This window comes from Neoarius graeffei, chromosome 27 (genome assembly GCF_027579695.1).
Source record: "Neoarius graeffei isolate fNeoGra1 chromosome 27, fNeoGra1.pri, whole genome shotgun sequence".
NCBI classification, from domain to species: Eukaryota; Metazoa; Chordata; class Actinopteri; order Siluriformes; family Ariidae; genus Neoarius; species Neoarius graeffei.
Window position 1 is genome coordinate 31,767,757 of NC_083595.1, and position 16,394 is coordinate 31,784,150.

Consider the following 16,394-nt stretch of genomic DNA (forward strand, 5'->3'; position numbering starts at 1 on the left):
TTTTCAGACTCTCCAGTTTCCTTTTTCATTAGAATACGTGCAAACGGCTCCATATAACAAGCAGTACACCGAGAGGCAGTTAGAGGCTGGTGGAGGAATGATCCTGCCTGAATTTAATGAAGAACAGGTAAGACTTCGTTTGGGACTCTGGTAGTTTGAGTTATTTCTGCAGCACATGAAGTCTCTCAAGTCTAAACATTCCTGTGTGTTCTGTCTGTTCAGTGTAAAGCAGCGTATCAGAGCCTGTTGATTGCTGATAAGCATTGCCGCACGCAGACGTACCTGATGTGTGTGGCAGGTGGAGTTCCCTGTGTCTCTCAGATCTGGGTGCGAGACTGTTGTCAAGAGAAGAAGCTGATGAACTACAGGAACTACCTGCTCCCTGCTGGAATGGGGCCTGAGAAACGAGTCATCGAATGGTAATTCAGGGCTTCCGCATGTCCTGGAAGTTTACACTAGTGGGTTTGCAAACCCTCCCTCCCTCCCCCTCTCTCTCATATACAACCCCGATTCCAAAAAAGTTGGGGCAAATTGTAAATAAAAACGGAATGCAATGATGTGGAAGTTTCAAAATTCCATATTTTATTCACAATAGAACATGGAGGACATATCAAATGTTTGAGAAAATGTATCATTTAAAGAAAAAAATTAGGTGATTTTTAAATTTCATGACAACACATCTCAAAAAAGTTGGGACAAGGCCATGTTTACCACTGTGAGACATCCCCTTTTCTCTTTACAACAGTCTGTAAACGTCTGGGGACTGAGGAGACAAGTTGCTCAAGTTTAGGGATAGGAATGTTAACCCATTCTCGTCTAACGTAGGATTCTAGTTGCTCAACTGTCTTAGGTCTTGCTCATTATGTCTTCTTATTAAATCAAGTCATTAGTTTTCTTTTGTTACAGACATGTAAAATTTTTTTCCTTTACCTGACATGTTTCAACGGTGTAACTTCCGTCTTCATCAGAGGGTCACCCGGATGTTGGTGTGTGACGTGCTTTTGTAATGTCGAAACATGTCAGGTAAAGGAAAAAACTTTTACATGTCTGTAACAAAAGAAAACTAATGACTTGTCTTAGGTCTTTTTTGTCGTATCTTCCGTTTTATGATGCGCCAAATGTTTTCTATGGGTGAAAGATCTGGACTGCAGGCTGGCCAGTTCAGTACCCGGACCCTTCTTCTACACAGCCATGATGCTGTAATTGATGCAGTATGTGGTTTGGCATTGTCATGTTGGAAAATGCAAGGTCTTCCCTGAAAGAGACGTCGTCTGGATGGGAGCATATGTTGCTCTAGAACCTGGATATACCTTTCAGCATTGATGGTGTCTTTCCAGATGTGTAAGCTGCCCATGCCACACGCACTAATGCTACCCCATACCATCAGAGATGCAGGCTTCTGAACTGAGCACTGATGATAACTTGGGTCGTCCTTCTCCTCTTTAGTCCGAATGACACGCCGTCCCTGATTTCCATAAAGAACTTCGAATTTTGATTCGTCTGACCACAGAACAGTTTTCCACTTTGCCACAGTCCATTTTAAATGAGCCTTGGCCCAGAGAAGACGTCTGCACTTCTGGATCATGTTTGGATACGGCTTCTTCTTTGAACTATAGAGTTTTAGCTGGCAACGGCGGATGGCACGGTGAATTGTGTTCACAGATAATGTTCTCTGGAAATATTCCTGAGCCCATTTTGTGATTTCCAATACAGAAGCATGCCTGTATGTGATGCAGTGCCGTCTAAGGACCCAAAGATCACGGGCACCCAGTATGGTTTTCTGGCCTTGACCCTTACGCACAGAGATTCTTCCAGATTCTCTGAATCTTTTGATGATATGCACTGTAGATGATGTGTTCAAACTCGTTGCAATTTTACACTGTTGAACTCCTTTCTGATATTGCTCCACTATTTGTCGGCGCAGAATTAGGGGGATTGGTGATCCTCTTCCCATCTTTACTTCTGAGAGCCACTGCCACTCCAAGATGCTCTTTTTATACCCAGTCATGTTAATGACCTATTGCCAATTGACCTAATGAGTTGCAATTTGGTCCTCCAGCTGTTCCTTTTTTGTACCTTTAACTTTTCCAGCCTCTTATTGCCCCGTCCCAACTTTTTTGAGATGTGTTGCTGTCATGAAATTTCAAATGAGCCAATATTTGGCATGAAATTTCAAAATGTCTCACTTTCGACATTTGATATGTTGTCTATGTTCTATTGTGAATACAATATCAGTTTTTGAGATTTGTAAATTATTGCATTCCGTTTTTATTTATAATTTGTACTTTGTCCTATCTATCTATCTATCTATCTATCTATCTATCTATAAAAATTTAATTTGAATCGGGATGGGTGACATGACAAAATATAATCATAGTTGAAAGATTTCTGTGATAAACGACATGCATCACAATATACAGGCCCATCTCAAACAATTGTAATATCGTTAAGTTCAATATTTTCCATCAATTATTTAAGAAAGTGAAAATATATTCTAGGCTCATTACATGCAAGCTAAAATATTTCAAGCATTTTTCTATTTTAATTTGATAATTGTGGCCTACAATGTAAAAAAAAACAACCCTCAAAATATTCGGATATTTCATTTTGAGTTTGAGTAAAACAGTATACAGTGGTGCTTGAAAGTTTGTGAACCCTTTAGAATTTTCTATATTTCTGCCTAAATATGACCAAAAACAACATCAGATTTTCACACAAGTCCTAAAAGTAGATAAAGAGAACCCAGTTACACAAATGAGACAAAAATATTATACTTGGTCATTTATTTATTGAGGAAAATGATCCAATATTACATATCTGTGAGTGGCAAAAGTATGTGAACCTCTAGGATTAGCAGTTAATTTGAAGGTGAAATTAGAGTCCGGTGTTTTCAGTCAATGGGATGACAATCAGGTGTGAGTGGGCACCCTGTTTTATTTAAAGAACAGGGATCTATCAAAGTCTGATCTTCACAACACATGTTTGTGGAAGTGTATCATGGCACGAACAAAGGAGATTTCTGAGGACCTCAGAAAAAGTGTTGTTGATGCTCATCAGGCTGAAAAAGGTTACAAAACCATCTCTAAAGAGTTTGGACTCCACCAATCCACAGTCAGACAGATTGTGTACAAATGGAGGAAATTCAAGACCACTGTTACCCTCCCCAGGAGTGGTCGACCAACAAAGATCACTCCAAGAGCAAGGCGTGTAATAGTCGGCGAGGTCACAAAGGACCCCAGGGGAACTTCTAAGCAACTGAAGGCCTCTCTCACATTGGCTAATGTTCATGTTCATGAGTCCACCATCAGGAGAACACTGAACAACAATGGTGTGCATGGCAGGGTTGCAAGGAGAAAGCCACTGCTCTCCAAAAAGAACATTGCTGCTCGTCTGCAGTTTGCTAAAGATCATGTGGACAAGCCAGAAGGCTATTGGGAAAATGTTTTGTGGACGGATGAGACCAAAATAGAACTTTCTGGTTTAAATGAGAAGCATTATGTTTGGAGAAAGGAAAACACTGCATTCCAGCATAAGAACCTTATCCCATCTGTGAAACATGGTGGTGGTAGTATCATGGTTTGGGCCTGTTTTGCTGCATCTGGACCAGGACGGCTTGCCATCATTGATGGAACAATGAATTCTGAATTATACCAGCGAATTCTAAAGGAAATTGTCAGGACATCTGTCCATGAACTGAATCTCAAGAGAAGGTGGGTCATGCAGCAAGACAACGACCCTAAGCACACAAGTTGTTCTACCAAAGAATGGTTAAAGAAGAATAAAGTTAATGTTTTGGAATGGCCAAGTCAAAGTCCTGACCTTAATCCAATGGAAATGTTGTGGAAGGACCTGAAGCGAGCAGTTCATGTGAGGAAACCCACCAACATCCCAGAGTTGAAGCTGTTCTGTATGGAGGAATGGGCTAAAATTCCTCCAAGCCGGTGTGCAGGACTGATCAACAGTTACCGGAAACGTTCAGTTGCAGTTGTTGCTGCACAAGGGGGTCACACCAGATACTGAAAGCAAAGGTTCACATACTTTTGCCACTCACAGATATGTAATATTGGATCATTTTCCTCAATAAATAAATGGCCAAGTATAATATTTTTGTCTCATTTGTTTAACTGGGTTCTCTTTATCTACTTTAAGGACTTGTGTAAAAATCTGATGATGTTTTAGGTCCTATTTATGCAGAAATATAGAAAATTCTAAAGGGTTCACAAACTTTCAAGCACCACTGTACATACTGTGTATCTCTCAGTCTAGTTCAGTACACACAACCACCATCAAGGGGAAGACTACTGATTTGACAGTTGTCCAGAAGACGATCATCGACACCCTCCACAAGGAGGGTAAGCCACAAAAGGTTCTTGCTGAAAAGGGTGGCTGGAAAAGGTGCACAAGCAACAGGGATGACCACAGCCGTGAGAGGATTGTCAAGAAAAGTTGATTTCAAGAACTTGGGAGAGCTTCCCAAGAAGTGGACTGAGGCTGGTGTCAGTGTATCAAGAGCCATCATGCACAGATGTCTTCAGGAAAGGGGCTACAAATGTCGTGTTCCTCATATCAAGCCACTCCTGAGCCAGAGACAACGTCAGAAGTGTCTTACCTGGGCTAAGGAGAAAAAGAACTGGACTGCTGCTCAGTGGTCCAAAGTCCTTTTTTCAGATGAAAAGTAGATTTTGCATTTCATTTGGAAATCAAGGTCCTAGAGTCTGGAGGAAAAGTGGAGAGGCACAGAATCCAAGGTAATTGAAGTACAGTGTGAAGTTTCCACAGTCTGTGATGATTTGGGGTGCCCCGTCATCTGCTGGTGTTGGTTTACTGTGTTTTATCAAATCTAAAGTCAACATAGCTGTCTACCAGGAGATTTTGGAGCGCTTCATGCTTCAATATGCTGACAAGTTTTATGGAGATGCTGATTTCCTTTTCCAGCAGGACTGAGCACGTGCCAAATCTACTCCCAAATGGTTTGCTGACCGTGATATTATTGTACTTGATTGGCCAGCCAACTCACCTGACCTGAACCCCAGAGAGAACCTATGGGGGTATTGTCAAGAGGAAGATGAACACCTGACCCAAAAATACAAACAAGCTGAAGGTTGCTATCAGACCAATTTGGGCTTCAGTAACACCTCAGCAGTGTCACAGGCTGATCATCTCCATGCCATGCTGTATTGATGCAGTAATTTGTGGTAAAGGAGCCCTAACCAAGTATTGAGTGTATAAATGAACATACTTTTTAAGAAGTTTGACATCATCTGTTTTGTAAATCCTTTATCCTCCGCTGGCCAAAAGGCCCGAAGGGGGATTATGTTGTGGCGATGTCCGTCCATCCCGAGAAGGGTACTCAGCTTCTGAAATCAACTCCTCTTACGACTTTTGGAGGAATTTTACAAAACTTGGCAGGATTCTTTGTCAGTAATACGCATATTGCAGTTTCGTTCAATTCAGTCGCATTTTGCCAGTTATGGCACAGTTGCCAGCGGGGGGATATTGTGCTCTCAGAGCAGGCAGATTCTACCATAACAGAGGCCAGTTAAGTCCCATCTCCTCAAATTGCTGAATTGATTATTTTGATCATTCTATTAAGTTTTTCTAGTAGCATTTGGGGTCTCGGACATTCACAGTAAATTTTAGGACAGTAGTCCTGGTAACTAATTAATAAAAGCCTGACATGACAGACATGCTAAATGACTGACAATAGAAACGTATCGGTTTCTATCATCAAAATCTGACAGACAAACTAACGTCTACCATCATATTCTGACAGACACTCTAGATGACAATAGCAACAAAACTGTTTCTTACATTATTAATCTGACAAATTTAGTAATAATATTAAATACCTCATCACTAGAACCAAATAATAAAATAAAATATTGAAATAAAAAATAAAATTTATTTTCAAAATTGAAACATCGACAATAATTGTCAGAACAGTGACGATAGACACGACTGTGTCACTTTCGCGGGGAAATAACACATTGAAATGGCCTGTCGGCTGAAAGGGTCGCAAGTGGCTCTGATTTATCTCAACTTACGATAGTTTTCCTCCAGAAAAAATTTAAATATGAATGCACAAATATATTCTCAATGTTTCTATTGTCAAAAATTTCTATCGTCAGGATAGCTGACAGAAAATCTTACCTTGATTTATTTGATGAAATCTAGCTGTCAGAACTCCAAGTCTTGCCCGGAAGTAAATGTCTGCCGTCACAAAAATCATGCGCAGTAGAATTTCCTCTTTGCGTCAGTCAACATGTGCGTGGTGATGGCTTGAATTTTGCTGTCATCAGGTGCATTAGACTGACAGACTGACGATAGCATTTTTTAAAAATAACTGTGGGCTTCTCTCGTGAACGAAATAGTTTTTTCGCTGTTAATCTATTTCAACTCTATCTGTTGACACCCAAAAATTATAAAGCCTGCTTCCACACGATAACTACCAAAGATCCATAATGGCCGAGTCTATCGTCAGGTCATCTGACAGAAATTCACTGACGATAGCAACAGGGATAATGAAAGTGATTGATTTTTAAAATGGGAGTTATGTCTGTCAGATATGTCAAAGAAATAGAACTTTATTCTTTAAAAATCTTTTATTGATATACTCAGTGTATTTTTAAATGACGTGCTGTTTTAGAAGACCAAATACCATATTTTCAATCTTGAAAATATTACCTCACTGAAAAAAGGACAAGAAAAATTTCTTATTTTGTGGGCAAGTGGTTAATGGATCCAGTTATGGTAGAATCTGCCAGCACTCGTTTTAATTGATCTTGGGAAATATTCTAATTTGAGATACTGGATTTCTGATTTTCATGAGCTATAAGCCATAAACATCAAAATTTAAAACACACAGGCTTGAAATTTCATTTTCATATGTTCTATATTCATTATATGTAAGGTTTACCTTTTTGAATTAAATTACGAAGGAAATGAACTTTCATGATATTTTAATTTTTTGAGATGTACCTGTACAGGATTGTTAAGAAGCTGTGCCGCCAGTAAAACAGCAGTGATGCATTTAATTTCATTAAAAATCATTAATAAATTCATTAAAAAAATTAGTTCAAGGCTAGGTTTATTGATTAACACTGAATTTTAATATCAAATTATCTGCATTTGATTTGTAATAAAAGGCATTTCAGGAAAGTGTATTCGACATTTATTGTGATTATCGTTATCATATTGCACAGGCTTTGGCATATTGTAAAGTTTCTGTTAAGTCATATATTCATATATAATAAAATTTTCCCCTCTAGCAGCATTGCATTCTAATCTTGTATAAAATCAGAGGAAAAGGATCATCATCAGGGGTCTTAGGGCTGTGCAGTTAATCGAATTTTGATCATGACTTTCGATTTTTGTCTCAAACGATCTCAAAATTCATATAATCGAGTCGAAACGATTATTTTGCCATTTGTCGGGGACGCGCACACGCAATACATTTCCTTCCCACGGGCCCATGCGCAGACTTGCCGACAACACTCACGCGGCGGAAGCAGTGTGTGTGTCTCTATGGCTCTCCACTCGCGCAGCTGAAAGGAGGAGAGATTGTGAATTGTTTGGCGCGAGGTAGGCTCGTAAGATGACAGGAGGGCAGAATCGGTTGGTCGACAAAAAGGGACGAAAAACGTCTGTAATATGGGATCACTTTGGATTCGAAGAATCCGACGTGGAACAGAAGCGCATCGTGTGTAAGATTTGCAATAAGGTAGTATCTGTGCCTCTTGGCAACACTACAAACCTCTTCAACCACCTGAAACTGAGCCATAAAGTTATTCACGATGAAACAATAAAAAAAAAAAAAAAAAAGATAAAGCCAATGGCAGTTGTTTTGCACCCATGAAATAGTGGGTGGTGTTTACAAAAATGTTTGATATGGAATTTTGTAGTATTGCACTAAAGCGTACCAAAGTTTATTTTTGGATATTCTTTATATAAATAAGTACATTTATTTTATTAAATATAGAGATTGTGGACAACTGGATAGAATGTACATTTGTTTTTCTCTGTCTGTGTCAAAAGAATTTTTATTTTGTTTTATACATCGCAAACTTAAGTTTTTCTAGACTATATTTTCAGTTTGAAAGAAAGGTGAACGTAAATGATCAATAACAGAGGTTTTTTTTTGTTTTAAAGAGAAATGCTGAATAAATGCATCGTTTCAAAAAATCGTTTGAATAATCGTGATTTCAATACTGACTGAATTAATCATGATTATTATTTTTTCCATAATTGATCAGCCCTAAGGGGTCTCCAGTCTTATTACCAAGTGTGTTCATGACACAGCTGATTTTCCTTTTAGTACCACCTACAGAACTCTATAAAAGCTCACAAAGAGCTGAAAAATGAGTGAAATGGTGAAACAATGCCTTCTGAGCCTGGTGTGTGCTAAATCTTCCGGTAAAGCGCCAGAATCAGCCATTGTTAAAGCATTATCTACCACAGACACAAACACTCTGTCCTTTTATACAGTGCCATTTCTTAGATCCTAATTGAATCAATTGCTTTCTTTTGAAAACATTCGTATGAAACAATTGATTTAATTAAATGTGTGTACAATAACTCACCAATTATACAATTTAAAGCCAAGCAATCGAGGTTCCCATTAGTAAGTCTCCTTTATATAAGTAAATTGATATAAACTCAGGAGCTCTAATGGGATATGAACATTTTTCTAAACTAACTGGATGTTCATTAGTACCACATTTCTTGTGTAAGTGATCCACAAATACATTTGTTTGTTTCCAGCTTTATAAATGATGCTCAGTGATCATATTCTACATGGGTCTTGGATACAGAGAGGAGTTTTAATGCAGCTGCTGAGATCTAACAGCATTCCGTAATTCTGTATACTTCAGTCCTTATATTTTAGTAAAATGTGATGAATTTGTGAGAGATTTGTATTACTCATTAAGATTTATTACATCCTAATTTGGAACGGTTTTAAAAAATGCTTCGTTTCTCCACAGGCATGCTCGCTGTAACCCTTTCAAAGCTTTGAAGGTCCTGCTGGTTTCAGAGGATCGTGTGGATTTGTGGACTTCCTTGCTCACCATGTGTGGAGCTGCAAAGGTCCAGCAACATAAAATAAGCAACAACAGTTCGGGTAGGTTCTGCCTGGCTCATTTAAAATATGTCCAACCAGATTTTATTTTTTGTCCTGTTAAAAACTGAATATATTTATAGTGCAGCTTCTAGGTATGAAAATGTTGTTCTTTTAGCGTAGAGCAGGGGTCTGGTGTAAAAGAGTATGGGATTACAAGACCACGTAAAAGTGGATATCAAGTTCCAAATAGTACAGTACACTTTATGTATAATTTAATTATTTTTTCCCTACAATTTTAGGCCTAGTCCAAATTGTTGACTTTTTTTTTCTGCTCCTGGGTCAATGAAAACTTTAACCCTGAAGCCATGACTTCACTTGTCCTGGTTTGTAGAAATTTCAGCAGAGGGGTTAGACTTGGTGGTGTCTGCGTCTCCATGTCCTGCAGAGGTGTTGAAGTGTGTGATGGCCACACACACTCCACTGGTGTCACTGGAGTGGCTGGTTCAGTGTGTGATCTGTGGAGAACGTCTCGCCTACAACAGTCAGCCTGAGTATCATCATGATTACTCTTCTTAGGCTTGGTCTCTCCTTTTTTTTTTTTTTTTTAAACGTCCTGTACTGTTTTAGCACTTGCTTGCTTTTACTGTATATAGTTTTAAAACTCTTTTTGACATAATAAACTATGTGTCTCTTTTCTCTTGGGTTTATTTTTATAATTCAGGTGACAGTATTTACAAGTATAACACAACTTCAGGTTAAGAAATGTCACACACATAATACAAATGTAAAATCATATTACATTTCGCAATATGACTTCAGGGCATATTTACACAGTGAAGTACTGCATCCTCCAGTTCTGTCTCAGAGCCCAAAACTGTCAGACAAAAAAAAATAAGTCTTAGTCCTGGTGTGGTTAACAAGCAATGTAAAACTATTTGAGCTTCACCTCACCACACCTACCTTCCCAGCGTGCCCCCTGACTGGGTGTAGTATTTGTTATAGTCGAGACGCAGCAGCAGTTGAGCCAGGTCTGAATTGATTTGGTGGTTACGCACACTGGAGAGGATCTTGAAAAGCAGGAACGATTGGCGGCTAAAACCCTGTTCGAACAGCAGCACGCTTCATATTACAAGCTAGTCAGGTTATAATTTAACAGCCTTGTTTCTGAAACCTGTGTTTCAGCTAGTGATGCACTAATAATGGGCCAAAATCAAAGTTCAAGACACTCTCTAGTCAGCCCACACCGACATGCTTCTATTTAAACACCTGCCTCGAAGCCTCCATTAAGCTTTCCTCACCGTCTTGAGGATTGCAGACTTTCTCTGTGCTGCCACTATTTATATTCATCCTATATATGAATATGCTCACTACAGTACAGAGCTGTTGCTGGAGATAAATGCACTTTTTTTTTTTTAAAGGCTTTAGCCCTGGTGAACAAAAATATTTGGTTTCCTAGTCTCCCAAACAACTAGACAGTCTTTAAGATAAAAAGGGTGAGTGGGTTATTTATTTATAAAATGCATGCTAGTGGGTTCATCTCTTTCGTAGCGCCTACTAAGGTAATTTGGTGATTTGAGATGTGACTCCGTTGGAATGACACAACACCAATAACAGTGACATCTAGAGATCTGGATTAGTTCTTCATGACAACTGTTGAAAAACAAACAGTCTTATTGTATGGGTCTAACTCATGGACGCTGACTAGTGCACTTACTAGAAAACTCAATAGATCATACACCAAGAGCAGTTCAAAACATGAGCTGGCGACATCAAATTCCAAACAAACAGCTCTATGGAGACCTAAAACTTTCAACAATGATAGCAGAAAGGAGATTACGTTTTTCTGGCCATTGTTGGAGGAGATAATCCACAGAAAATGCAGTAGAGAACGACCGGCCCGAACCTTTATTGGTCAACTGGTAGAAGACACCAATCTTGAGAGCTATCAGTTGCCAATAGCAATGGCAGACCGCGAATTATGGAGAAGTACGGTCAATGATGTTGATCCTGCAGAGATCTACACCATGTTCAGTCATACTTTGAGGAAAAACAAGCAATTTGCCTGTTGTACAACTACAAATGACATGATCTCATTGGAGTCGTCCTGCAGAAAAACATTTTAGTGTGTTAAAGCTACAGCGTGCAGATTTTTTTTGTTTAAAATAAAACAGCTGTGTTTTGAGTCAGCGGAGAAAAAAATATTCTATAATACAAGATTTGTGAGTTGCCCTGACAGTCCTGGAATAGAATAGGATAGGAGTTGTTTATGATCTTGCAGAAAGAGCAGTTACTCTGTGGCAGGTCAGTACTACACAGGCGCTAGTGCTTTATCAGGCAGTCACGTTAAGAGCCAAGCGGCTGATATTAACAAAAAAAACAAGCTCTTTCATTTGGTACTCGGCGATACTGATGTGCGCAATAAATTATTTTATTCTCCTGCGTTCCAAACACCTTAATAATAAATGATAGGTCAACTTTTCAGTAAATTTACTCCTAATGTTTCTGGCTGAAGTTTTCCATTGGCCAAAAGTCAGTGCATCCCTAATGTGAATAAAACAACAGACTGATTGGACTGACCTTCACCATGATGTCCAGTTGAGCAGCTCCTCTCTCGTCCAGTGGCCCCAGATTCTGACTCACCAGCAAGCAGAAATTGTGACAGAGGTCCAGAATCTCATTCAAACAATGAAACACCTAGGAAAGTCCATTTTAGGGATTTAAAGACACCGCAAAGCATATGAATGGAGATTATCTCCCTGAAGTGGCATCAAAACCAGACTTCCAGGGGCAGGGGGGGGTTAGTATATGAAACCCCCCCCCTTTGAAAAATCCTAGCTACGCCCCTGTAGTCCTCACACTTGTAATCAGTTTCGCCGTAGTTACTGAAGAACAAGATGGGTGTTTAAGAGAGTAATAATAAATCTGAGAAGTCTTTCAGACTTACTGGCTTGAGAAGGATGAAGGACTGGGCTAAGAGATTACTGAGGAAATGGTCATGAGCCAGACGAATACTCTCAAAGTCTCGTGTCGAGTTGATCTGCTGCAAAAGCTGCGAAAACTGCGATTCCAAGACATCCACCTGAGGGAGAAATTAAATGTAGAAATGGTCAGTGCTGAAAACCAGTTTGGGTGGGTAAATAAATAAATAAAATATATTTTCACAACCCCGATTCCAAAAAAGTTGGGACAAAGTGCAAATAAAAACGGAATGCAATAATTTACAAATCTCAAAAACTGATATTGTATTCACAATAGAACATAGACAACATATCAAATGTCGAAAGTGAGACATTTTGAAATTTCATGCCAAATATTGGCTCATTTGAAATTTCATGACAGCAACACATCTCAAAAAAGTTGGGACAGGGGCAATAAGAGGCTGGAAAAGTTAAAGGTACAAAAAAGGAACAGCTGGAGGACCAAATTGCAACTCATTAAGTCAATTGGCAATAGGTCATTAACATGACTGGGTATAAAAAGAGCATCTTGGAGTGGCAACGGCTCTCAGAAGTAAAGATGGGAAGAGGATCACCAATCCCCCTAATTCTGCGCCGACAAATAGTGGAGCAATATCAGAAAGGAGTTCGACAGTGTAACATTGCAGAGTTTGAACATATCATCATCTACAGTGCATATCATCATCAAAAGATTCAGAGAATCTGGAAGAATCTGTGTGCGTAAGCGTCAAGGCCGGAAAACCATACTGGGTGCCCGTGATCTTCGGACCCTTAGATGGCACTGCATCACATACAGGCATGCTTCTGTATTGGAAATCACAAAATGGGCTCAGGAATATTTCCAAAGAACATTATCTGTGAACACAATTCACCGTGCCATCCGCTGTTGCCAGCTAAAACTCTATAGTTCAAAGAAGAAGCCGTATCTAAACACGATCAACATATGCTCCCATCCAGACGACGTCTCTTTCAGGGAAGACCTTGCATTTTCCAACATGACAATGTCAAACCACATACTGCATCAATTACAGCATCATGGCTGCGTAGAAGAAGGGTCCGGGTACTGAACTGGCCAGCCTGCAGTCCAGATCTTTCACCCATAGAAAACATTTGGCGTATCATAAAACAGAAGATACGACAAAAAAGACCTAAGACAGTTGAGCAACTAGAATCCTACATTAGACAAGAATGGGTTAACATTCCTCTCCCTAAACTTGAGCAACTTGTCTCCTCAGTCCCCAGACGTTTACAGACTGTTGTAAAGAGAAAAGGGGATGTCTCACAGTGGGAAACATGGCCTTGTCCCAACTTTTTTGAGATGTGGTGTTGTCATGAAATTTAAAATCACCTAATTTTTCTCTTTAAATGATACATTTTCTCAGTTTAAACATTTGATATGTCATCTATGTTCTATTCTGAATAAAATATGGAATTTTGAAACTTCCACATCACTGCATTCCGTTTTTATTTACAATTTGTACTTTGTCCCAACTTTTTTGGAATCGGGGTTTATATATATATATATATATATATATATATATATATATATATATATATATAAAACTCCGGTATCACAGTACCTGTAAGTAATACTGCAGGTTATCTACAAGGAAAGCCATGTGGTTGCGCAGCCTCCATTTGACCGCGTCGGTTTTGTTAGATTTTAAGTGTTTGCGCTGCATTTGCAGGGCCCAGCAGTGCTGCAGTTCTGACTGCACCCGGCGCACACTGAGCAGGTATCGAAACACTACGTTATACCTAAAGAAAGAAGCAGAAATACAAATCAAATGTACAGATTAATTGGAACATATTCAAAACACGACACATATACTGTGTCCAAATTTGGTCCTGTCTGGCCACATTTCACTCCTGTTTGTGAATTTGGTCGGAGTTGAATCAGAGCCGTTTTAGCAGGAAATTCACCAAACTGTGATGTTCGCGGAACGTAATGGAGCAACGTCATACATTTCACACATTTCTGCATGATTTACTTTTCCAACACAGCAGGAGTGAAGAGAATGTGCAGGGGCCACTGCACTTTGTAGGCCAGTCCCAGTGCAGCCCAGCCTGTGGAAGGTAGCTCTCGAGGAGAGGAATCCTGAGGAGGTGTGGTGCCTTCTCGAGTCCCAGACGCCTCTGTAAACGCAGACATAATGTCCGAGTTAAAAGGATGCACTTTATACTGATCAGATTTGCAGTTTCTCTATAGACGGGTGAATGGCCTAGTGGTTAGCGTGTCCGTGTCTCGATTGGGAGATCGTGAGTTCTACTCACGGTCGGGTCATACCAAAGACCATCATAAAAATGGTGCCTACTGCCATCTGGCAAGGCACGCTGCAATACAGATGCGAGTGGGGAGTCAAACTCTCGTGGTTACCAGAGGACTAGCCCCCCACTAGAACCCTAGCTATGTAATACAGGCGAGAGGCCGAGGGCTACGAAACGGAGATTGGCGCCGCCAAACAAGCCATGAAGGACTTTGACTATAGACAGGGTGTATTTGGGTCCACAAAAAGTAAAAAAAAAAAAGTCAACATTTCAAATGAACATGGTGTTACATTTTAGGCTAGAGAACATTCTTGAACTGGCGTCATTTGAATTTTTACGCAGTTGAGTGAAAATTTTTACATACCCTTAGGAGAGAATTTATTCAAATCATTTTAACAAAAGTTTGCTCGGTTTCATCTTTCTTCATTCTCACAAGTAACAAAATTGGGTAAACATTATATGGTATGATGTTTAAAAAAAAAATCAAAACTATATATTAGACATCACATTTTATTCTATCCACATTTCACCGGATATGAGCAATCGCATGCTCGGATTGGCTACTCTACTACTAGGCTATCAGCTCATATACTGTGAGTAGAGAAAAACAAAGTGGCGGAGCATGTTGCTGAACCAACTGAGGATGAAATAAAAACTCTACTTGAAAAGTTTGAAACTTAAAGTGTATGTAATGCCTTATTGTAATGCTTTAAAATGAATAGACATCATTAGTAACGACCAAAATTAATTAATAAAACGGGGAAAAATAATAATTATTTGTTATTTTATTATCAAGCACAAAACTATAGTAAATTGTGGCTTCTGGATCCCGGGAAAAGGCAGCCGTGCCCCAGGGCTAATCTCGCATGATGTCACATATGGAACCCCGGTTATCTGGGTCATTTCGGTTCATCTGACTCCGTGCTTGTTTACTCGCTGAAATTGGATATTGTTGTTGGAATTTAACAAAAATAACGATGTGAAAGCGCCGAGTTGTGTTTGGATGTTCAAATCCATATACAACAGGACATTCAGTTCACGAATTTCTGAGAAATGACACTAATCTAAAGTGACAGTGGGTGAAGTCTGTGCAAACGAAGCGGTTAGATTTCATGTCGCCTACGAATAATAAATTTGATTCATCAAGTGTTCATCACCACCAGAACGACCATACAGGAATTACTGGAGCAAAAAGAAACCCATTTATTTAATAAATGGCATTTGAGCTGACATTTGGACAGTTCGTCAATTCCTCCATTATCTCTTTCTCTCACACACGCACACACACTGCACCAGACGCAGGATTATAAGCAACATTTGCACACTCGTGACATCCGGTCTTATCATATCTGATGCACTTTAACAGGAAGAAAAATGTACGCACGCAATCATCATCATTCATTATTAACTGAAGCGTGTTAAATGCTCTCAGATTGCAACATTGCAAGATGCGATTTGTTTTTAGTTTTGTTCAGGAAAACATACTGAAAGGTAACCACTGCTTTCTGCACATCTCTCTCTATCTATCTATCTCTCGTGCACTACAGAGGAAGACTGTCGTGAACTGAATGAACTGGCGGTTTCTTGTCTTGGGGTCTTGAAAAGAACCATTTACTCTGGAATATCCTTAATAATCATCTGCCCCTTCATCCGACATATAAGAATCCCAATCACTATCAGAATTCTCTCCAAAATGTGATTGGGTATCGAGACTGGTCTAACCACTGCTGCACATGGGAACGAAATTGATACCTGAATTGTTACACGTCTGACATCACGCACCCCTTCGGGATCTTCCGGCTTAGTCTCGGCAGATTCCATGAAAATCGGCTGATCTTATTGATTTTCCATCAATTTATGGCCTTTTGGATCAGCTATGGTTCGAAAACACATGGTCAATCAACATAATGATTGTTGCTTTGTACAAGGTAAAAAGTAGGGTTTCAGAACATTACAAACACTAATTTTTTTTTTTGATAAAATGTGTTTTCAATGATTGTTGATGTAAATCTTGTCAAATTTGAATATTTTACTATGCACGTATGCAATGTCACGTCTGCTAAGCAGAAATGATTTTGTCGGACGTTTTATATAAAGTTATTTATTGAATT

At 39.3% G+C, this 16,394-nt stretch overlaps 2 protein-coding genes across 9 annotated transcripts in view; one reads left to right on the forward strand and one right to left on the reverse strand.

Moving 5' to 3' along the window:
- Nucleotides 1–9,753, forward strand: part of tp53bp1 (tumor protein p53 binding protein, 1) — a 49,332-nt gene extending 39,579 nt beyond the window's left edge. For 3 of the 5 annotated variants that reach the window (XM_060911452.1, XM_060911455.1, XM_060911453.1), the window contains 4 exons: nt 33–127; nt 223–419; nt 8,982–9,118; nt 9,450–9,753. In XM_060911452.1, coding sequence (XP_060767435.1) covers nt 33–127; nt 223–419; nt 8,982–9,118; nt 9,450–9,634 — 614 coding nt within the window. In that variant the 3' untranslated portion in view covers nt 9,635–9,753. Of the gene's footprint in view, nt 1–32; nt 128–222; nt 420–8,760; nt 8,860–8,981; nt 9,119–9,449 lie in introns of those variants that run through there. The other 2 variants (XR_009651734.1, XR_009651733.1) reach the window with 2 other exon arrangements.
- Nucleotides 9,748–16,394, reverse strand: part of tubgcp4 (tubulin gamma complex component 4) — a 29,767-nt gene continuing 23,120 nt past the window's right edge. For all 4 annotated transcript variants that reach the window (XM_060911456.1, XM_060911459.1, XM_060911457.1 and 1 more), the window contains 6 exons: nt 14,007–14,151; nt 13,596–13,773; nt 12,003–12,137; nt 11,636–11,752; nt 10,019–10,158; nt 9,748–9,932 (listed from right to left, as the gene is read on the reverse strand). In XM_060911456.1, the coding sequence (XP_060767439.1) occupies nt 9,920–9,932; nt 10,019–10,158; nt 11,636–11,752; nt 12,003–12,137; nt 13,596–13,773; nt 14,007–14,151 (728 nt within the window). In that variant the 3' untranslated portion in view covers nt 9,748–9,919. The remainder of the gene's footprint in view (nt 9,933–10,018; nt 10,159–11,635; nt 11,753–12,002; nt 12,138–13,595; nt 13,774–14,006; nt 14,152–16,394) is intronic.